A 23,993-nucleotide genomic window follows, 5' to 3' on the forward strand; every position below is an offset into this window, starting at 1 on the left:
AAGGCAGCATTCTTGTCTTACATCTGTTTACAGCTGTCGCTCACTGGAATGAGCTGCTGCTTGTGTCTGCATGGACATCTCTGTTTGTTTTAACACATGAACACACATCATCACGAGCGTCACAATGTACTCACAGCCAGCAATGCTGTGTGGAGCCATGCAGGCAGTTCCCCCTGTTGAGATATTGAGCTGCCTTTAGCCACCCCGTCATAAAGGGGTTTGTACTTTCACTGTGGTTCTGAAATTGCTTTTTAAAAATTGTGTTCATCGAAAAGCTGTCATTTAAAAGACCCTCAAAACCTTTCTGCTTTCTTACCACTCTGTCTCACAAGCTCTAAGCAATTTGGACACAATAAGGCAATTTGTTTATTCACAGTTGTGATTAAACTGGTGGAGTAGGACAGCTCACCAGCTCTGGCGACACCTTCTACAGTATGTGAGCGTGCACACCTTCACATAAGCAGGGAGCATTTGACATTTCACTAAGCAGAAACAAGAAAAGCAGCAGTTTTGCTGATGTCGACATGATAAATGATTTAATGTTAGTGTAGCTGAAACTGTTACTCATTTGGGATCTAAACCTTTAGTCATAAAATTACTGGAATTCTGGATTTCAATGTTCTTATTATAAGAAATATAAACTTTTCTTCGAGGGATCCAAAGACATTTGCAACTACTTTATTCATCATTTATATATCATTACTCCTCCTCAGTATGCCATTTATAAATTCAGATATTATTATGACTATGATTATGATTATTACTAGCAGTGATGGTGTAGCACTCATGGCTGTACAAAGTGTAACAATAACAGATGGATAAATATATCTGTATTTATAAATGGCATACTAAAGAGGTGTAATGATATATAAATGCTGAATGAAGTACTTTCTAATACATTATTAATGCTTAACAGTGTGGCACTGATATAAAGTACTAGCTTTTATTTATATTATGTATTTTGAGAGAATAATCTAGCTCAGAGGTGGATGCCTCAGACAATCAGCCAGGCAGTGTTATTGGATTTAGCACTGAAATAGTTTTAAAGGCTTTTTCTAATAACTGATTTGGAATTTAACACAATAAGCTTACATTAGGTCACACTATATACTACTGAAAAACAGAAACCTACTTAGACGCTGCATTAAAAATTATACATTTATTTTACATTTAAAAAGTGCAATTTGTTTTAAAAAAAGAAAAAAGAAAAGAAAGGATCCAAACTCGTCCATTTTGAGGTTTTTTGTTTCCCTCGGCCAAATTTGTTTGCTCAAACATTTAGAAAATGATATGCATAAGTTCTGCATATGTCCACAAAGCTTGCCCTCCGTATAACTAGAACAAAAGACAATTGCAGTATAGTTTTATTTTATTTCATCCAATCCATCCAGTGGGGCGATCGTGGCTCGAGAGTTGGGAGTTCGCCTTGTAATCGGAAGGTTGCCGGTTCGAGCCCCGGCTCGGACAGTCTCGGTCGTTGTGTCCTTGGGCAAGACACTTCGCCTACTGGTGTTGGCCAGAAGGGCTGATGGCGCGATATGGCAGCCTCGCTTCAGTCAGTCTGCCCCAGGGCAGCTGTGGCTACAACTGTAGCTTGCCTCCACCAGTGTGTGAATATATATGTGTGTGATGATGACTGGATGTGTAAAGCGCTTTGGGGTCCCTAGAGGGGACTAGTAAAAGCGCTATACAAATACAGGCCATTTACCAGTCTTATAAGCAGAAATATCATTGCAGTAGATTTTCCAAAATCCACAAATATAAACTGTGTTGGAAGAAGCTTTGCAGTTATTATTAAAACACAGCTTCGTAGTATTGCAGTGACTCATTGCTCTGTCATCTCCTTGCGTAGCAAATACAGCGTCCATCTCTTGCGCATTATTCCTGCATTGCTCACTTTGATCCTGACTGGACATTTTCCAGTGTAGAAATATGCGTATGTATGACATGAAAACACTAAAGTGATGGAAGTGATGGGAAATAATCCCATATCAGGGTAGTGTTCGCAAGACAGAAAAAGGTTCCTGTTTAGATTCAGTGTATTTGATTACAAGTGAGACCAGCACATGTAAATAACAGTACTTGACTACATTCTAGAAAATGGCAACTTTGTGTCACAGTCCTTTTGAACTTTAGCCCAGTGTATCCATATAATGTGTAATCCTGTAATCCTCCACCTGCAAACTCATGAGTCCCATTATCCTCGACCATCTCCTTTATCAAAACCTGCTTTAGCAGCTGTGTCACGTGTGACATTTTGTGTAAAACTACGATAGTTTCCCATTAAGGTAATATTTATGCATTCAAGAAATGGAATGAATAAACATGCAAACGTATGAGCTTTGACATGTAGGCCAGAGATACACATTTTTTTGGTTGCTGTAGCCTTTTCCAAATAGTTTATCCAACAAAAATAACAATATTTATTACAGACTTGGTATCAGAAGACAGGAATGGGGCGGATAATGCACAGCTATGCACAGGCCTTAATCACACACACACACTCACACACAAACGCACATATCCAAATTAGCCAGTATCTTTAACGCATGCAGGTTAAAAGGAGACCAAGACAGAACATGCCGTTCCTTTGATGACCGGACTTTGAGGAAGCAGAAGATGTTGCGTGTTTTGGGAATTTTCGAGTTCGCCTCAGCATCTGTAGATAGCAGTACTGGATAGATGACTAAACAGTTTGACACGTTGGCTTTCCTGTCCGGTGCTCGACATCCAGCAACAGGCCAATTTCTGTTTAAGAACCTGTTGATCAGCTGAATATTAATTGACAATGTCGTGCTTAACTGAAAAGAGCACTTCCTTTTGGGGGCACAGAAAAAATGCAGAACCAAGAAGTGAGCTTAAAAACACGTTTAATTGTTTTCATATTTTTTCACCTTCATTATTTATTATTACAGGGCTACCATCTGTGAACCAAGTATGTAAACTGACATTTGTACATTAAAAAAACATCTAAGAAGGTGAGATTCGACTGCCCGTGTAAAATCTGCTGCTCACAGGAAACGACACAGATAATAAATGCCATTGTTTCATCACCCAGTGTGACAAACTAGACAAACTACAGGTTGCATGGAGTCAGCCAGAGCAGTTAAACTAAATTAAAGCTGACCCCAAACCCGGAGTAGTGTGAAGTTGAGAAGATTTGAGCTTTGTGCTGAAAGCAGCCATCAGACGAGGAGTACACTGTGCTCATTACGGCATGACGTGGTCAACAACAATACTCAGGTGAGCTGTAGCTTTGAAATAATGCTCAGTATTGATGAGCTAAGTCAGGGGTGTCGAACTCCAGGCCTCGAAGGCCAGTGTCCTGCAGGCTTTAGATGCATCCTTGATCCAACACAACTGATTCAAATGGCTAAATTACCACCTCAGCATGTCTTGAAGTTCTCCAGAGGGCTGGTAATGAACTAATCATTTGATTCAGATGTGCTGACCCAGGGTGAGATCTAAAACCTGCAGGACACCAGCCCTCGAGGCCTGGAGTTCGACACCCCTGGGCTAAGTGTTGCAGGAAAATATCACCCACACCAATGCACCTACCATCCAGCAGACTCAGCCGACCAGCATTCTTCCAATTTTCAACTTTTAGTGAACCCGTGAGAACTGAAGTCTTAGTTTCCAGTTCTTAGATGAGTGCAATATTATTATTATTATTATTGCCTTCCTATCGGCTCAAAACAGTCTGGCCATTCACTTTTGACTTTTAGCATCATTGCGGTGACTGGGTATGGGAGTTCAACACTGCATTATCAGAGTGTGAATGTGTCTTACTGTGATGCAGTAAGCACTCGGACATAAAAACAAGTATATGGGTGAATGTTGCATACGTGGGAAAGCCTCTGAGATCTTCCTTATTGAACTTGCGCATAAGCTTCATTAATAACATTGCCATTCTAATGTTCAGCTTCAGCAGGAAGTCATGATATGTAATACATCTTGATATATGCCTAAATGCACTGAGTGGTGCACGTGATTGCACAGAAAATAACACTTTCACACAGCCCCAATCGGCCCCTACCCGAGTCTGGTTCTGCAGGAGGTTCCTTCCTTCCTATTGTCGCCAAGTGCTTGCTTGTAGGGGGTTGTCTGATCGTTGTGTTTTCTCTGTATTACTGTAGTTCCTTTACCTTACAATATAAAGCACCTTGAGTGGACTGTCGTAACTTGGCGCTATATAAATAAAATTGAATTGAATATAAATAATTTAAAAAGCTGTTATCTTTCAGAGAGTAAGCTGTTCGTGTGAATGAATGTCCTCTTGCACAAGATATTCTGAGAAAATTACCTTTTCTTATTACTTCCCTTTTTAGCTGAGCTCAACAAGAATTCAGAATTTACAACATGCCAGTAAGATAACTGGACTTTACCATGTCGTGAATAAAGGAACAATCAATATAATCCAAGCTTTTTTTTAGTGCATTGCATCGTGTAGCTGAGCGGAAATGGTAACTTTGTCTGAAAACAATATGCACAATTTCCACAAACAAAGCATTTGTCGAAATCGCCCCATACATGCAACTGATGTGTTCCATTTTGGTCTGTTGGCCAACACCTGTTACAACATGTCTGTTTTCAATGTGCGTGCGTGTACTTGGGGAGCAAACATCACAGAGAGGCCAAAGACGGAAGGGCACAACATTGTTGTTTTAAAATTACTTTTAAAGTTTATTCAAAGAAAACAAAACAAAAAACTTTCAGGAAAATACATGACTTCCTGTCATACACAGAGAGGACATAAGTTAGAGTAGCACGGCAGAAACAGCAGAGGAAAAAACACGTTGCCTCACGTCCAAGCCTGCAAGGAACGTTACTGTAATGTTTCCATGTTGAAGCAGCGTTGTGTGAATACCTGAAATGAACAACACGTGTGTTCTTTGTTGTGGAAAAAGTTAGCAGGGGTGGGAGAAATGACAAAGAAAAATAAATAAAAACTAACGAAAAATTTTAAATATCCAATAAAAAGTGGGCTCAAAAAGCAGAAAGTATGAGTTAAAGAACTAAGATGCATTATGCTCTCAAACATAAATACCATGATGCACATTAGTGTAACAAAACATTGCCTCTGTAAACAGTTTCTCCACCTAAGGTGAGTGTAATAATATTAAACCACCGCAGTCGCATAGTTACGTTTACATAGACTTACAGAAACAACAGAAACTATTGTTAAGCTTCTCAACTAGCTCTAAAACTTAAGAATACACAATGCTTCGAGTGATTTTTTAAGTTTTTTTGTTGTTTTTATTTTTTGAAAGAAAGGATTTCCAAGTAGTGGTTCTTATAACAACAGGTTTACACGTTTTAAATGCTGCCCTCTTGGCACTTTTTCCAACACAAGCCTGCAAACGACTGATTCGTCTCAATCGGCCGAAGAGCTCGTTCTTTCTTTAGATCAATAAGAATATTGATAATAGCCACAAATTATTTTCATGAATTCAATACAGCCACTCATCAAGGCCTTGATGCAAGAAGAGACACACACCGAGCACTACTGCACACGCAGACCTCAGACAAAAGCACTGGGGCCTGAACGGCTTCTCCATACAGAGACATAAACTAAGTGACCAACAGTAACCTTATCGTCAAGGAGGGAAAACACCCAAGATAAGCTTGTTTGTGTCCTGACAAAAGGTGTGTTTGGATATGACGTCATAGATCGGACTCTCCCCTTGCTCTTCCTGTGAGCAAACGATGAGAATCATTGCAAAGAAGGAAGGAAAAAATCCAGCTGGGCAAAGATCGTCAATGCTGAAGGTTGTTGCTCAGTCTTTCGCATACAGGGAACTTCAATAACAGCTGGAGTGGGACATGAGGGGGTTAGGGAGGGGCACAAAATAGACAAACTATTCCTTCCTATAAAAAAAAAGAAAAATGGGGATTCTCTCGTCAGTTCCTTCACAAACAGCCGAGTGAGGGAAAAATCTCTGCTCAGTGTTGCCTGTTTGGAGACACTTCATCACAGTAACACTGAAATCCAGAGTCTGAGTGCTGAATCAATAAAGGCGCACGTGTTCTCGTTTGAACGGGAAAGCCGCGAGAAACGCTCCTCAGCTCTGACACACAGATTGCCGAAGGCTGCGAAACAAATACGGAATCGAAATATGTACATCTGACGCAGAGGCTCTGCTGCCGCCGCAGCTTCGACTCCAAAACCGAACACCTAGGATTGATCACTCGTGACAAGATACAAAGCAAAAACGTCATCTCATGCCTTGGACCACCACACAGTAATAAGTCTTTCTACATTCTTGACACTTAGTGCATTGAATACATACAAATGTTCTAAATGAAGCATGAAATGAGTCGAAATCATGAAATGGAAGATGGAACTCCGCCTCCTGTGCCAAAACAAACCCGCCGACCACGTGTTTACCTCTCTGCCACTTAAACCCAAATTTGCCGAAGCGATGCCAAACTGTTGACGGCACACGCGCACACATACACGTACTAAACTTTCTCATCTACATTATCTCTCGATTTTTTTCCCCTCTCTCCACGTTATATCTGTTTATTCACAGCAGTTCAAGTTTCTCGAGTTAAGATCAGGTCATCATGCTTCCCCGCCGCCGGTCCGACACGACAAAAGTTCCCAAAGCTTTATTTGTACATAGACACTTTATTTAATATTTTGGATCACACCCGCATTGCATTCTTTTCATACGGACACACCTTACACTTCTGTGGTTTTAGAGCAAGCAAGTTGTGTAGGTGGATGTGTGTGAATGATTAAAAAAACAAGGTAAAAGACATGTTTAACTCCACATAGTTACACTTATCTTCAAGGAATAATAATGATTCAAAAAATACTATTCTGAAATCCATCACCTACACCAACTCTCTCTCCGCCCTCCCCTTCTTTTTAAAGCGCCTGTCCGATACAACACTATACTTCAACCACACACACGCACGCACACACACACCCTCATGTTTGAGTCCTGTCAACCTGACCTTTGTGGTAAAAACCTTCAATATTAGGTCCCTTTCTCATGCTTGTCACTGAGCCTCCAGCTCATTGGACAAACCAGCATGTTAGCAGTAGGTGGACCAAACAGAAGTACATTTACACACACACACACACACACACACTACTGTAGCATTAATACAACACACTCTAGAGCCCCACCAGCCCCACGCTCACAAGAAGGGGCGGATGGTGGGAACATGGGGCAAAGGGGGGGACTCCCTCACAAGAGGCAGACCTGCAGAAGGTAGTAGCAGTGGTAGTAAGAACAATAGCGGTAGCAATAGTAGTAGAAGACCTCAAGCTTACTAACCAACCCGGGAAAGGATGCAGAGGTACAAAAATCTATCCCATCGCAATGCATCCGATGAGCACCAAGAAAACTGAGAGGGAAACAAAACGTTGCTTGCCCCTCCCTTTTCTTGAATTCACATTTACAGTATTACTGCTTCCTTTCATTTATTAACCTTTGATTTCATTATGCCACGTTATAAGCCGTCGCTTCGGATTTTACGGAAGGGACCGACGACTTCACCGGCTGTCTCTGCGTCGCAGGCAGACCCAGCAAGGCTGCAGCTACAGGGCGTTGCTGTCGACTGCTCCAGACGGCTGGTAGGTTGCTGTGTTTGTTCTCGTTTGGTTGTCCGAGGGCTGACAAGACATCAATGGTGGTTTTCTGAGATCCAGTGTTAGAGAGAGGGGGAGGACAATGAGGAAGATGAGGAGAAGGAGGAGAAAGAGGGCAGGCCGTGGACCTCTACCAGCTCAGCAGGTTGCTTCGGCCCAGAGTCATGAAGTACACCTGGCTGGAGCCTCCAGAACGTACAGAGGCGAAAAACACCTGAGGAGACAAAGTGAGATTTTACTGCTCAGCACAATCTGAGCACAAATGTTGTAACTGAAAGTGCAGGTGATTAAATACAGTGTTAAAAACCCCTAACCTAACTTTAAATATATATATATATATATATATATATATATATATATATATATATATATACATACATACTTGTATATATGAATATTCAAATAAAATTATCTGGGGAGGTCTTAAATGATTTCACGAGTCACTAAAATTCAAAAACAAAACTCGGGTGGTTAAAAGTTTCTTCATTCATTTGTCATATGTTACCATACTCGAAAGTTCCCATTATTTACCGCACATGCTGTCAAAAATACAGACCCACAAAAAGAGAAAAACAGTCCAAAAAAAGAGAGAAGAGAAACTAGAGCGGCCTTAAGTTACTTCCACAGCTGAGTCAACAGAAATTGTACAAACAAATTTGATGCCAGGATTTAGCTTCACAGCTAACCTGGCACATCTGATGTAGGTAGTCACCGTGTGTTTGCATGTAACTGAAGACATAAGGGGAGCCTTTTTCATGTTTCATCACTTAAAATCTGTAAACAAAATCAGTTTGATTTTAAAAGATGCTTCTCAGATGGCCTGCAGTCAAGTTGGAGGAGCTGGTCTTATTTGCTTGGAGGAGGGTTTTCTTGTGTTTTATTTTTATTGAGCAAACACAAAGTTGACTAATCCCAAAGATGTGCACGAGTCATGCGAGTTGGTTAGGTCACTGGCAGCGGTGCTGACATGCCAATCTCACCTTGTCATTTCTTTCACAGAGGAACTTGAGTCGCTGAGCTCTCTTGTGCATGAAGACGCCGTCCAGGTGACCGGTCTCCACAGAGCGGATCTCGATGGCCTTCTCGCCCCAACCCATGATTTGGTTAGACCGAATGTAGGCTGTGAAGAGATGTTTTAGTTAGAATACGGATATCTAACTCTATTTAAAAACAAGACGAAGAAAATGTTAGATCCCTAGACCAGAGGTGTCAAACATAAATGTGCTAAAACAATCGACTTGTTGATGATTTTTAATCATTAACAGAAAAAAAGCACTACTTTAAAAAAAAAAAAAAAATCAGGTGTAAAGGTGTAGGTGCAGGGACACTTTAGCTCTTGGAGGGTTGTGAGGCAAAAAGGCTGGGCAACACTGACCTAGACAGACAAGAAAACATTATAGGGCAGGTGTTTGTGTAGCTTTTCACCCAGTTACTCACCCACTGAGGTGGGCATCTCCCCCCACTGCAGCACCACGTCCTTGGTGATGCGTCCGTAGGTGTTGACATAAACACCCTCGTCCTCGTAGCACACGAGCAGTTCAATGCCATCAGTGTTAGGCAGAATGATGATTGCGTGAGACTGGATGCTCGTCTGGATCTGGAGGAAAAACAACAGACATTATAAGAGTGACTCCTCTTTTAACACATACAACAAACGAGCAGGTGCGTTATTTTACAGCTGTGTTCTTACGTGTGTGGGCAGGTAGATGTCGTAAACGGCCCCAGAGTCGACATCCACGGCGTGAAAGCCTGAGCACGAGCCATAGATTACCTTTAACCTCTGACCTTCCTCCACGGTCAGGTCAACCAGCAGCGGCTTATGCACCAGATCACCGAAAGACTGAGGCGCACACAGATCAGAAATCTTAGTCTTTCAGCTTAATATCAGTCGATATTTGCCAAAACACAGAGATGATAGATTGCTATCATTTGGAAAAGAAAAAACACAAAGAGCACAATAACAAGCAATAGCACCAACAACTAGCTGGTCGGTTTATTTACCTTGAAGGCCATGAATTTGTGGTAGGGCTTGGGTGCCCAAGCGTAGACCTCCACAGAGTTCTTCAGAGCCAGAACCAAGAATTTGATCCTCTCATATTTCACTGGGGAAATAAAAATCTGAATAAATCACTTGAAAATAGCATGATTACCACAGGGCAGGAGAGTAGTGTGGGCTCATCTCTGCTTACTAACTTAATATTGCAAGAAATGGAGGGAGAAAGTTATTATTTTAACTGATGTTTATTTGGGTTTAATCTGAAATATTCACAGCAGTTTGTATTGCACCACAGAAACAACAATTCCTGGCATCTTAAAAAGAAAACGGTTAGCCCAGAATGCCTGCACAATTAAATTAATAGAAAGTGTCTGCTTTCAGCTTACATCTGCGTAGAATAACAGAAATGTCCTCTAAACCCAACCCCGGTACAAGCTTACTTTTTGCAAATCATCTGAGGAACACAGTTAAATGTGCACTCTCAGCTCTTTTTCCCTACGTCCACATAAACCCACTGTTTTGGCAACAGTGTTACAAATGTTACTTTTCCAATATTGATTTTCTCATCATTGCTGCAAAGTCCTGTACTTTCCACAAGTGCTGATTCAAGAAAATAATGAACATGCATGAATAAAGCTGTTGGACGGGAAACGGATTCCTCAGCCAACAGCTCTGATCACTACATAGGAGTTTCCAACAGGAAGTGCCTGTCTGGCAATAAAATCATGAATGACATTCTGAGTTTTAGACAGGAAAGTCTACTTGCATGTCTTCTCGGATGCTTTTACCACATTATTACTTAATCAAGGGTTTTCATTCTACGATTTATCAATGGCATGTAGGTTCCCGAAGCACATAGCCGATTTGAATTCCTACATATGAAAAGCACAAAGCAGAAACTAAAGGCTGATATTCATAGACACTGATAGATAGACATATTTGGCAACCTTGTTCCCAATTTGTTGCAGTGTGTTTGTTGTTGTTTTGCATTGTTAAGCGCTTTGTGCAGCATGGACTGTTTGGAAATGTGCTATATCAGTGTCCAACTCCAGTTCTTGAGAGCTACTGTCCTGCAGCTTTCAGATGTATCTTTGTTCCGACACACCTGAATCAAATGAATGGCTTGTTATTAGGCCTTTGCCTTGATGGCATGCTGAACCATTTAATTCGGCTGTGTTGGAGTAGGGATGCATCTAAAAGCTGCAGGACAGTACCTCTCAAGGACTGGAGTTGGACACCCCTGTGCTATATAAATAAACATGACCTTGACCTTTTGATCCCTGTCAATTTAATTTTTTTGTTTTGTTGTGTTTCTTTGTATTTGTAGTTTCAATTCAATTCCATTTTATTTATATAGCGCCAAATCACAATAACAGTTGCCTCAAGCACTTTATATTGTAAGGCAAAGATCCTACGATAATACAAAGAAAACCCCAACAATCAGACGACCGCAAAACTAGATGAACAAGAACTTTGGCGACAGTGGGAAGGAAAACTCCCTTTTAACAGGAAGAAACCTCCAGCAGAGCCAGGTTCAGCGAGAGCCGGCCATTTCCCGTGAGTGGTTGGGGGTGAGGGGAGGTAGACAGGTCAGAGATTTCTCCTGTGACATTTAATTTTAGTCTTCATGTCTCAGAAAAATTTGGGAATCACTTTATTTATTTTATTATTTATTAAAGCACTGAATAATTAAAAAGTATCATGTACATGGATCTGTTCTGTTCAGAAAGCTGCATAGCTACAGCCAACTTCCCAGAAGAGAGTAACCTCTCCTAGTAGTTCACTGAGTTTTACATGAGAATAAGCATCTGTCTAACCGGTTAAAACTGGTGGGGAGAAGCTGCTTGTTTTGCAGGCAGTGAGCTAAGAGGTGGCTGTGACCAATATCAGGGACCAGTTATCATGTCTACAGCTGCCAGCAGGTTTCTAAGTAATTATTCAATCAGTAAAAACTATAGATTCTACTAATCCCTTTTGTCCTTGTCAGATTGTCTCTTTGTTCACTGCACGTTGGCCTCTTGGTTTCCTTTTTGTGACTTTGTGTATTTTGCAATCTGGTGAGTGGGTCAGTTAATAGTTTCATTTAGGAGTGGTGTGCAAGTAACCCCCATTAGGTGTGAAGTCAGTAAAAAAACAACACCAGTCCCTGCTGTGATCTCCACACACACTGTCCCCATGCACTTGCACTCTTGCACTGTGGAAGGCCCTTATCTCAAACTTACCACCTTTGTAGTCTGTTATGAGTATTTATGCTCATAAATACAGTGAAATCTTCCCAAACTCTTAAATGCAACATGTCCTTTTGTGATATTACGTACCAACTTTGTAGTGGACGCATCCCTCCAAGTCTCCTACGGTTGTCCAGCCTTGTTTCTTCTCAACCTCTGGGTCATTATGCAGAATCTTATTCCTCAGCCAGGACAGGTAGTATACACGGAGCTTGTTCTTCTTACCTGTAGTTGATTGAGAAACACCGAAGTAAAGAAGAGCAAAAACAAAATGTAAGAATTGCTATGCGGTTGATCTTATCAGAGGCTCTGAGAAATGTCTGAAGCTGCTTGAAACTCATGAGGTTGTGTGTGTGTGTGTGTGGTGTGTGTGTGTGTGTGTGTGTGTGTGTGTGTGTGGAGGAATTTTGATGGAACAGCCTTTTTCAGTTGCCTTAAGGTCTGAACTTTGACTTGACCATTTGAAAACATGAATTTACTTCTTTTTAAGTGATTCTGTTTGTTTATCTTGCACCACTTAACCTTTCTAAGTTTCAAGTCATGGACAATGGTTCTGATTTTCTCCTGTAAAATGCTTTTTGTAATTTTTTTATTCATGATTCATTCAATGACTCCAGAATTTGAGGTAAAAAATAGCCCTAAACTCAGACATAATCCAAATCTGTTGCCCTTACTGTATATATGATCACTTATGGTCCCTTTTTTCCCATATCCCACTTACTAGCTCATACCAACCTAACCTGAAATAAAAAGTTACATTTAAGGTAAGGTGTACAGTGATAAAGATAGTCTGCTACAAATAATATAAGACTCTAGAGACTATAAACTGTGTTTTGACTTTTTTTTTTTTAAAACATATCTTCAGTTAAGACAGCAGAAGAAACCACCCAAAGCACATTAACTGCATCTGTTACAACCAAACTAACTACTTTAATCCATAATAATTAATATCCCCAGCACTGAGTGCAAACTTCACCTTAAAGTAATGACTTGTCACACAGAGTTACAGTTTATATGGCACAGGTAAATAACTGTCTAATCAGTTTACTTACGTTTGCGTATTCTACTTCAGGGTGCGGCCTCTCTCATTATAGAATTATATAAAAATACAGCTGTGATAGAAAACTTTCTCCTGCATCTGTGTCGCTTCATTTATGACCAAATTCTTGCAGAGCACACAAGAACATGCATGTCTTTTATTTCTGCATGGAAGAGTTTTAGAGTTTCAAACATGTCTGGACTGAGGCCTTGGCTTTGCTTTGCAGTGGATTTTCCCTTTTTTCCTCCAAACACAGCGCTGTGCACGCCTGCCAAAAAGTTCAACTTACATATTATCTGATTGTGGAACAATACAATTGATCTCTGGCTTCAGACACGTAGCAATGGCAAAGTGTTTTATATTGTGGTAAAGTTAACAAAGATTATATATAATAAAATAATACCCAAACATTTCTGTGAGCTAGTTCTCGTTCTCCTTTTTGCAGGACAACATGTCGTGTTGTTGATCTGATTTTCTACCAGATCTTAGGAAGAGCAGAAGTAGCCCTGAATTATTCGGACAATCTGCCTTATTGAGGCTTAATGAACATGAAATCTTCATTTAAAACCTGCATTTTGTCTGACGTTAAAATTTGTTTGATGATCTGAAACATGCAAGTGTGACAAATATACAAAAAAATAACAAATCAGGAAGGGAGCCAGTACTTTTTCACGGCTCTGTAATGTGCCTTTATTTATAGGGATGCGGAAACTTTTACAATCCACACTTCCAATCTCATACTCCTAACTTGAATATTATCCAAGATTCACATCCCTTTTTCAGCTAAAGCTGTGAGTAATCACTCAAGAGCTTTTACTATTAAGTGTTTGTGTTATGAGTTTAGTCAGAATGTGTTTATAATAGTGGATTTATGAAGACCCAGTAACATTTTGCTGAGTAATGAGTGCTGAAATCTTGGTAATTTTCTTCTGTCACACTGTCTCCTAGAAATCTACTGCAAATCAGTTACATGGAAGAACGTTTCCGTCCATCATGGAAATCTCAATTGTGTGTCAATGTTACATAGCATGCACATACATGACGTGGTTTCAGCTAACAGAGTTTTACTCAATATCCTTTTCACTCAGATTATGTGTTGTGTCATTTCTGTGCATTTGGGAAATTGTGAAAGGAGAAGTACGACTGCGGGTGCTCTTTCAATGTGCGAAAGTAGAAAGCAGACTAGAAAAAGATGGTCAAACAGATACTGAGCAGACTAAGCTGGACAAGCAGAAAAGTGAACATTTTTTGGCCACATAATGTACAAACTGAAGTATTGTGCAAAGGTCTTGAGCCACCCCTCATTTTTTAAATATTTTACTTCCAAGCAGCCAAATTTTTCACTTTTACTCCTTAGTCATAAAAGGCTGATTGGGTATTGTCATCACCCCGCTAGGCAGCAGCAACGACACCCAAGTCTGTGAAGGCGATAACTCAAGATAAGGCAATGTAGGAGCTTCAAATGTATACCATAGGTGTAGCTGCTAAAACTCTCAGACGACTTTGAATTTCAGTGATCTTGACCTCAAGGTCATTGCTGCTTTGCTGAGTTTGTTTGTTGAGCTACTTATCACTGGTCTGTGAATCATTCAAGCATGAAAAAAGCATTAACTCCTGGGATGTGCCAGTGTTGTGTCTAAACATAAAAGACAACTTTGCAAAGATTCAATTTTAAATAGTATCTTTTGTCACTAGAAGCTGAATCCAGGAAAAATGAATACAATGAAACACAACATAAAATGGTTTGGCATAAAATATTTGACAGCAGAAATTTCTGGAACAATTTCACCTACTTCCAAGGTGCATGGACAGGATGAAAAACTCACAACGCAGGAACTCCAGCAACACTTAATACGAAAGAGGAACAACTTTATTGACTGACCAACGCGTTTCGAAACGCATTAGTCAGTCAATAAAGTTGTTGCTCTTTGATAAAATATTTCACGAAAAATATTTTTTCATCTACAAAGTGATTCTTAAGAGTGATTACCTGAAAACTTGACAAGTAGAGAACAAAAGAATTTGCAGATAGCTGAAAGTCAAGTCTTAAAGAAACAGGAAAAAAGGCCAGCAAAACCTGACACAGGACCTGAAAGATGTATCTGGACCTCCAGCTGATCCATCTATTCTACAATGAAGCCTCACCAGTGGTCTCAGTGGAAGTGTGGCTGTCAAGAAGCCACTCTTAAGGACAAATTATACAAGAACTGGACTGAAAATCAGTGGAAACAGGTCTGATGGAGAGATAAATATAAATTTGAAAATTTTGGTCCAAATCATCATCATACATACAGAAGAGTTGAGGTAAAAATGAAAATACCACCAGATTTTCAAACACAATGCAATATGTTAAACATTATTGGCAGTGACTTCACTTTTTAGCACACTGCCAATGCAGTAAAAGCATAGCTGGACAAAAAAACACAATGAAACACTATCAGTCATAGCACGTCAACATCATTAAAGCAGTGTGGTATCAACTTGAAGCCTGGAGAAGAGTTCAGACTATGTTGAAGAATAATAGGCCGCCTACAGGGAGGAGGTGGATCATCTGGCTGAGTGGTGCGACACGAACAACCTGCTGCTTAACACTGAGAAGACCAAGGAGCTCACTGGACTACAGGAGGAATGCTGGCCCACATCCACCCATCTACATTAAAGGGACGGCTGTGGAGCGTGTGAGCAGCTTCAAGGTCCTGGGAGTCCACATCTCCGAGGATCTCATCTGGACGACCAACTGCTCCAAGCTGGTCAAGAAGGCTCACCAGCGCCTCTTCTTTTTGAAGGCTCTGAGGAAGAACCACCTGTCCTCAGACATCCTGGTGAACTTCTATTGCTGCACCATCGAGAGCATCCTGACCAACTGTATAACAGTCTGGTACGGGAACTGCTCTGCCTCGGACCGGAAGGCGTTGCAGAGGGTCGTGAAAACTGCCCAGCGCATCGCGGGAGCTCCACTTCCTGCCATAAATGACATCTACGGGAAGCGGTGTCTGAAAAGGGCTGGGAAAATCATCAAAGACCCCAGTCACCCATCACATGGACTCTTCACCCTCCTGCCCTCTGGGAGGCGCTACAGGAGCCTCCGGACTAAGACCACCAGGTACCAGAACAGCTTCTTCCCCACAGCTGTCAGACTCCTGAACGCTGCCTCCTGACATCTGACCCACGTTAACACATGGACTGAACATACACACACCCACAACCACCTACACACCACACACACAATGGACAACTGTACCCTCAAACACACAATAATAACATGGACTGAACCACCACTCACAACCACTAGCACTTTATACAGCCTCTGTAGAAATTATCCACATATCTCACTTATCTTAACTGCACTACTGTATAGTTCTGTGTAAATAATCATTCTGTAGATACGATAATTTTAATTCTACAACTGTTTATAACTTGCATAGTTCATATTTCTGTATAGCTTTCATATTTATATCCTGTTCATAGCCTGTACATAGCTTGTACACCACTACAGCCTGTACATACTTATAGTTATACATTATTTTTTACATTACATTATTATGTGTACATTATAACATACCATAATAGACCCATATTTTGTACCCTCATACCTATAACAGACCCATTTCTGTAATATATTTACATATCTATATTATTGCTAATATATATTGTAATATATCTATATCATGGTTAAAGCACTTCTGGATGGATGCAAACTGCATTTCGTTGCCTTGTACTTGTGACATGTCCAATGACAATAAAGTTGAATTCTATTCTATTCAATTCTAATAGGTGGTCAGATTAAATACAAATTTCTGAGGCTACTTGAAAACGTATATACTTTGTTTTCACATCTTTTATCATTATACCTATTTCCAATTTTCCTAGCAAAATATAATGAGGGGTGGCTCAAGGTGTTTGTCGAGCACTGTACTTTCAAGGTAACTCTGTGTGCAAGTTTGTGCTTTATACTGCACAATGTTAGACGTTGGTTTCAGTCCATCTCTCATCGGTTCCTAATTCTAGTTGCACTAATCAGGGTGCTTAAAGTGTGCCTGTCTGTGTACCTGATATAGTGACCAAGACATTGAGTCCTTCCAGGACGTCCATCTGCTGGAAGCGTCGGCGGTTAATCAGAGGGTAAACTTTCCCCTGACCACTGCGATCCAACAGCATCAGGCCGCTTTCTGTTCCCACCAGTAAGTTCACTCCTACACACAAATGCACAAACATGCCCATAAGGATAACGTCCAAAAAAAGCCACTGACCTCAACTGGAGGTCTGCTGCTTGGCCTGACGGAGCTAGTATGTGGCCTTATTAGAGCTTTGCTGCCACCATGTGGTGAAGGCCTTTATAACTACAACTTCTGGTAAAAAGCTGGACTTTGATGAATGTTAATACAAATACTTAAACATTGGCACAACAAATTTACCTTTAATAATAATTTACATAAAAAAAAATCCTTATTAAATAAGTAGCATTTTCTTTAAGAACCCATTATCCCCCCACCCCCACCCTGTTATTCAAGGTGACATCATAGTCTGATCAACTGATGGGTAATTATTTTAAAGTATCCTTTCTTTTAAGCCCTATCTTTTTGTTCTTACCCCAGAGCGCAGCGCAAAGAATCTCAGAGTTGAACCTCTTCTTGTATTTGCGGATCTCTGGGGTGTCACTCTGAGGGCGGGTGTTGACCGGATTGACGTTGACCACGGAGCCCTTCCGGGATGGATCTGCTCTCAGTGCCTCTGCCAGCCGGGCATCGTTCCCATAGCCTGAAAGGTCAAAGGGAAGGGCTTAGGTAGGATGGCGTAGGATTGTAGAGTTTACCGGACGGGGTGAGGGTCAGTCACATGATCAGCATTAGAAAGCTGTGTAGTGAACTGTGATATTTAAGAATGGAATATCAATATTGTGTGATTGATGTACATTTTATATTACTGTGAATAACTGGTCATGTTGTAAGTATGAAAGTTTGGAATTGTATACAGAAATATAAATATCAATGTAATGATTCCCACTACTGCTCCGCTCAAACCAGTAAAAAAGGGAGCTGATATGACGTTCAAAGACAACCATCCATCAGAGACTGTGAGATTATTAGAATAACAGAATAGTTCTCAGCTGCTGATTACACTGGGACAGAAAAACAAGCTGTGCAGGGTCAGAAGGTCTCTGCAGCCAATGCAAGAGTTTTTATGGTGTCTGTTGTGGATTACTCATTACCCGGCTCTCTTACATGCATTTGGTTCTAGATTCAGGCATCTGTAGGAAAACTTAACTGCCTCAAATCAGTGATTAAATGCTGACTGAACAATCTAGTATACTTAAGGGGGTCAATGGCTGGTCACCAGCTGCATCAGGTGAGGTAATGGCTTAAGATTTGGCCTTGACGATGAGAGAACAGGGCTGTAGTGATAAGAAAGCTTTGTTTGTTAATGGCGATAGCTAATGAACTCTATGACCTGAGTGAAACAGAGTCCACACTTACAAACTCTTTTTGTTTGTTAATGATAATGACATTTTCACGTGCTCAGCCTCTTTACTCCTTGAAAAGAAGAAGCTGTTTTTGTCAGAGCTTCTGTGTATCTGACTGCAAGTTTGCAGCTGTGGACACTGGCGGCTAGTCAGACGCAAGTCAAAACTGAAGCGGTGGGTTTAACCTAAAGGAACGGTTTTCAGAGAGCCATCACTGGGGGTGGCTTGGGGAAGAAAGTTGTGTCGAACTTGGTTGTTAATAATGATGAATGATAATCATCAATTAAATAAACAAAAATAAACAACCAAAAGCTTCCTAACAATGATTTTTAGCACACTAAAATTCAAGTAAGATCTCTTTGTTTCACTTATGATTACTGAAAGAAGTGTGTTGGACAGTATGAACCTCTTATATGACTTTTGGAGGAGGAAATATGAGAAAAAGTCTGAGACCCAGTCATCAAGAAGATATAAATATTAATTAATTCCCATTGCAGCCAACCATTTATATGTTCATACTACCGCTCACCTGGCCAAATGCTTATTCAGCATCCAGGGAAAAACCAGCACTTGAAAATGTTTATTGTAAACTACAATAACTCAGTTATATTATTTTAAACCAAGCCTTAATTTTTGAATCCGATCTCCATGTATTAATCTCTTTAGTGTTGATTATAGTTGATTATGGTCAATCACATACCTACTGCCTCAAAGACCTCACCTCTAGGCAAAGTCGATTTTGCAAAGCTTTTTATCCTCTTTCTTCTTTTTCCAGTTGCTCCCATTAAGGGTCATTAAAGCAGATCATCTGCTCATCATCTCACCCTGTCCCTTTCATCATCCTCTGTCACACCAACCTTCTGCATGTTCTTCACTACATCTTTCTCTCTGATTTTCTCCCCTGCTGGCAGATGCATCATTTCTCCGATATATCCACTCTCCCTCCTCTACATATCTCCAAACATCTCAGCCTTGCCTCCAAACTGCTCAACATGAGCTGTCCCTCTTTCATATTTAGTGTTTTGGATGAATTTCATTAAACTATTATTATATTTTTTTTCATTATTACCTTGATTCAGTTGTTTAATAACTGTAGTAATAGTTTACCAAAATTCATCCGAATGACTAAAATGTCCCAAACATTTGTAAACTGTCAGAAAAGTAAAGAAAACCAGCCGTCAGTCATCATATGAGTCAACTGTTTGAAAGCTCACAGACTCAAGTCCCAATCTGAACAGCTAAGGAATTTTTGCTATCATATTTTGAGACACCTGAACTCCACGTGTGAGCATGAGATCAGTGGTGCAGCTCAGTCAGGGAAGCACTCTGGGATTTCTCTTTGGATGTACTCAGAAGGGCTGTTCCCTCCTGAACAACAGTCAAACCTCAGAACTGCAGCTTCTATTCCAGTTCAGTGACTTTGAGTTGTGAGTAAAAAGTTGAATTCAATTTCAGAATTGAAGTCATTGTGTTTGAGCTTTTCCAGAGTGACAACTTTTCCTCATAGTTTGTTCAAAGTTTGATTCAACAACCAGAAATGCTTTTTGGATTTCTCTTATGCCTGCGGTAAAACGGCAGGGATAGCCCAGTAGGTAGAGTGGCGGCCCCATGATCAGAAGGTCGGGGGTTCGACTCCACTGAACGGCTACCCTGAGGTACCCCTGAGCAAGGTACCGTCCCTACACACTGCTCCCCGGGCGCTGCATTGGTGGCTGCCCACTGCTTCACTGGGTGAATGGGTTAAATGCAGAGGAACTATTTCCCTATGGGGACTAACACGCACACTTTACACTTTTTTTACACTTTACATCTAGTTAGGCTCTTCTCAGTGGGCTTAAGAAATAATTCTTTGACTTTGGAGCCTGCAGATCTTTATTGTGACCTTTATCCCCGTGTCATCTCTCACGGAAGTGTTAATTTAACCTAAGTTGACAAAGTGACCTTACCGACATTGTTGAGGGCACTGCCGGTGGATGGAGAGACCTGGAGAAGTCGTGGGTCAATGAACGGAGTGAAGGAGGAAGAAGACTTGTGCTTCTGCATGTTGTTACTAGACTGGCTCTGCAAAGAAGGAGTTTTGTAAATGTTTAAGTGTTGTTTTTCAAAGACCATAAACATATGCAGATATTACGGACAAAGATAAATGGAAACACTTAACAACACAGTGAAAACACAGCCAGGCAAACTGAGGATTTTGGTATGTGTTGCATGCAAATACAGTGGACAGTCATTCAGGAGGTAAACTTATAAACAGCGAAACAGGCAAAAAGGATGATGAAGGCTAAAAAAATATGAATACTGCTGACAAAACAAATAAAAAACAATAACAACACAAAAGGGGAAAAAAATGCCGTTTAAAAAGTATTTCCTTGGAAAACATACTTGCGGTTTCACTCCTAACTGCCATGTGTGCTACCATCTATTGTCTGGAGAATGTGAGAATATAGCTTGTTTGCTGAAAATAGGCAACATCAAGGCATACAAATTGATTTAAATGTTTTGAGGAATGCTTTTAAGACAAAAGACAACTCTGGCAAAAACAAAATAAAACAAAACAAAACCCAAAAACTGAGCTAACAGATCTGTTGCGATAATAAATATATCAAGGAGATATTCACAAAAATGCAAGCTTCCACCAACACCAGCATCTCTCTGTAGAGAGATGGTGTGTCAAAATCTGAAAAACTGAAAAAACAAACAAACAAACAAAAAACGAGCACTCATCTTATTTATTTGAATGATTTTAGTTGTTTTGGGGAGTTACAGTGTTATAGATGGCAATAATTATAAAAGCTCCCTTTGACACTCTTGTGCAAGAAATGAATACCCTAAGCCAGTGTCTGCATTGGGACTTGAAGACATACCTCTGTGAGGATGCCAAGCTTGTCCAAGGGACTCTGTGGGGACATGGACGAGGGACTGGCAAGGCTGGAAGAGGAAGGGGAGTTGGATGCAGAGGAGGAGGGGGAGGAATGGTGGCTCTGCTGGATCAAGTCTGGGAGATGGTGGATGCGACCAGCAAAGCCATTCCTGTCCGAATGCTGTATGGGGTGATGATGGTGGTGATGATGGTGGTGGTGGGGGCTGGGGGTGTGGTGAGCGAGGCCCTGGAGCGACACCGAGCCGGGGCTCGGGGCAAAGCCTGCATGCATGCCAGGTGTCTGCGTTTGGCCTGGGCCAGGGCCCGTACGCTTTCTGTTGTCACCTGCACTCTGGAAGTAGAAAGAGGGGTACACAGCTTTGGGTCTAGATGTGTTCCTGATGAGTTCAGGGGAAGGGAAGGTATTAGCTAGAACAAAGGGTATACTAGAGCGGCTATTCTACAGGCGGAAAGAAAACTCGTGTTAGCAGTTGATTACATGGTAAGATAATACTTTTGTAATGCCCCAAAATTACTTAAACTGACCTTTTGTAGTGTGCATTGGTCCTAAATGTATGTGAAGATGACCTACGTACCTGATTCTTTTTCTGTCACCTGATCAAATGGCTTTTTAAAAGTTAAATGTCTGAAATTGTTCAACACTTCTCTGTATGCATTATTAAACTCTGTCAGCCTTTTATGCTTCATTTCTTAACACTGAGTTGCTATCCACTGGCCAAAAAGTAAGAACATGACCAACGAAACATACAAACAAAATGGATAAACTGTCGGGGTATGAACAAACAAAATGTACAAATAAAGGGAAAGCTAAAAAGTACGAGGTGAACGATTGGTTGTTCTTTTTCCGATCTCCCAGTACCTGTCTGACAATCAGCGTGCTGTCTTTGCATGGCGTTGTGCCCGCGTCACTCTCGCCCTCTTCGTGGACGATCATGGTTTTCACAGACTCCGTTTCTCCGTTACTCAGCCGAGAAGAACTGCAGGTGAGGGGAGGAGAAGTTCAACACAAACACATCATGTTTGGGCTCCAATATGGTTTTACACACCCGTGCAAGCCATGAGAAAAAGCAGCTTTATAAAAGACAGACACGGCACTCAAAGGTACTCTGCAGAGCCGAAGGTGATGGTTGCCCCGGACTTTACCCAACGAGCCAACAAACAGCTTGCCTGACAACAAATTAGCCAAATGTCCTCTGCACATAGGCTCAAAGCAGTCTCTACTGTGCTCTAGGAGGCTTTCTACATCTCGCTGTAATACAGGTGTAGGTGAATGTGCTGTCTACATCCATAATATGACTAAGTGTGACATTAGTTTAAGTCCTGTGGCAAGTGCATGTTGATCATCTCGGGAATCAGAATCAGAATACTTTATTAATCCCAGAGGAAATTGTGTGGTCACAGTTGCTCCAGAACAGTAAGAACAATAACTAAATGAAATGAAATAATCCAGTATATTACAAAATGTAACAGAATATAAAAAAATAGCTCCAATTATAAATATCCCAGTATATCACACAAATTAAATACATATAGTTAAAACTGAGGTGATCTTCTTATCAATACATTTGTTGTTTTCTTTGTAGAGGATATGATATTAAGAGTGTGCAACTACTCCAGTGAGTACTTGTGCTTTAGATAGTATCTGGACTTAAAGCTTAAATGTTGAATAGTAGTACAGCATTTGATTAAAAAAAATAAAATGTGATTTGACTGGTGACTGCAGACTTTCTGCTTTGTTTTATGCACACAAGGCTCCTCCTTATTTAGACAGGGCTGGTCCTGTCAGCCTGCAGGCATTACCAAGACGACTGCAGCCTGGCTTAACTTGCCTAAAAAGGCTTTCAGATAAATCAAAATGCATCTCTGCTAAGCAGGAGCATAATCTCATCCATTAACCCGAACCGATGAATTCTGCTCTGAAAGTGTAAAGCCTGCAGGAACGTTGTGTACATACACAGCTCTGGAGTCCTCCGGGCCAGAGGTCGACTCTTCACCTGCCTCCTGATCCACCTCTTCATCGTCATCTTCGTCAGTGGTGTCCGAATCTTCACTGGAGGATGAAGGGTAATCTGTCACCTTATTTGGGGGGCGAACATCATCCACTGCACGCAGTTCTTTGGCCAGAGCCGTCAGGTCCTAGAAGCCGAGACATAAAAAGTGAACCGTGTTTTAATGTGTTCAGTCATTCTTGCTCTGCTGATGTATTGTCCGTTCTTCATCACTGCATATTACATGCAAATAGCTAGGGGCACTACGTAAGATTTGCTGTTAATCTTGCTTAAGAAACGCAGGAAAGAGAAAGCTGCTGGAGAAGAAGAATGGTTATAGATGTGCGCCAGCCAATGAGAAACCAACGGAAGAGCAAAGCCAAAAGATAAAAGAGAAAAAAGAGATGACTCCAGAGCAGTACAGCTGGTGCTCCTCAAGCTACAGTAGGTAAGGTTAGTGGATTAATTCTAATAATGAAACAGTTGTTAGAGCTGCAAAGATGAAAAATTAAACCAGCTCAGAAAAAATAGTTAATTTATTAAGTTAAGAGAAGCCATGAGTTAAAAAGACCACCGCTGAGGAAGAGACCGCTGAGAAGAGAATGCAAATAATACGTGCAATAGACCCCTTCAGCCAATAAGCTCAATCCAAAGATAAAACAAGCATTTCTTAGCCTGAGCAGACCAGTCAGTTTATTTTCATTCATATACTCACACACAAAAAAGACTCAAGCAGCAAAATCCCTGTCACAATTTGTTAATAATCACACTCTCCATCTATCTAACAGCAACTAACT

General features: G+C 40.8%; 1 protein-coding gene across 2 annotated transcripts in view; it reads right to left on the reverse strand.

Moving 5' to 3' along the window:
- Window positions 1-4,656: 4,656 nt before the first annotated feature.
- The window catches only part of LOC146371175 (mitogen-activated protein kinase kinase kinase kinase 4-like), a 103,883-nt gene continuing 84,546 nt past the window's right edge, over window positions 4,657-23,993 (reverse strand). The window contains exons 20-31 of one of the 2 annotated variants that reach the window (XM_084908175.1): window positions 23,163-23,344; window positions 22,068-22,185; window positions 21,192-21,539; window positions 20,274-20,388; window positions 17,457-17,624; window positions 16,916-17,059; window positions 11,918-12,052; window positions 9,605-9,705; window positions 9,294-9,443; window positions 9,041-9,200; window positions 8,584-8,723; window positions 4,657-7,817 (exon numbers count right to left, since the gene is read on the reverse strand). In XM_084908175.1, coding sequence (XP_084764301.1) covers window positions 7,734-7,817; window positions 8,584-8,723; window positions 9,041-9,200; window positions 9,294-9,443; window positions 9,605-9,705; window positions 11,918-12,052; window positions 16,916-17,059; window positions 17,457-17,624; window positions 20,274-20,388; window positions 21,192-21,539; window positions 22,068-22,185; window positions 23,163-23,344 — 1,845 coding nt within the window. In that variant the 3' untranslated portion in view covers window positions 4,657-7,733. The remainder of the gene's footprint in view (window positions 7,818-8,583; window positions 8,724-9,040; window positions 9,201-9,293; window positions 9,444-9,604; window positions 9,706-11,917; window positions 12,053-16,915; window positions 17,060-17,456; window positions 17,625-20,273; window positions 20,389-21,191; window positions 21,540-22,067; window positions 22,186-23,162; window positions 23,345-23,993) is intronic. The other variant, XM_084908176.1, reaches the window with a different exon arrangement.

The sequence above is a fragment of the Perissodus microlepis genome, chromosome 16 (assembly GCF_051167445.1).
Source record: "Perissodus microlepis isolate ML-2025 ecotype Zambia chromosome 16, ASM5116744v1, whole genome shotgun sequence".
In the NCBI taxonomy this organism is placed as follows: domain Eukaryota; kingdom Metazoa; phylum Chordata; class Actinopteri; order Cichliformes; family Cichlidae; genus Perissodus; species Perissodus microlepis.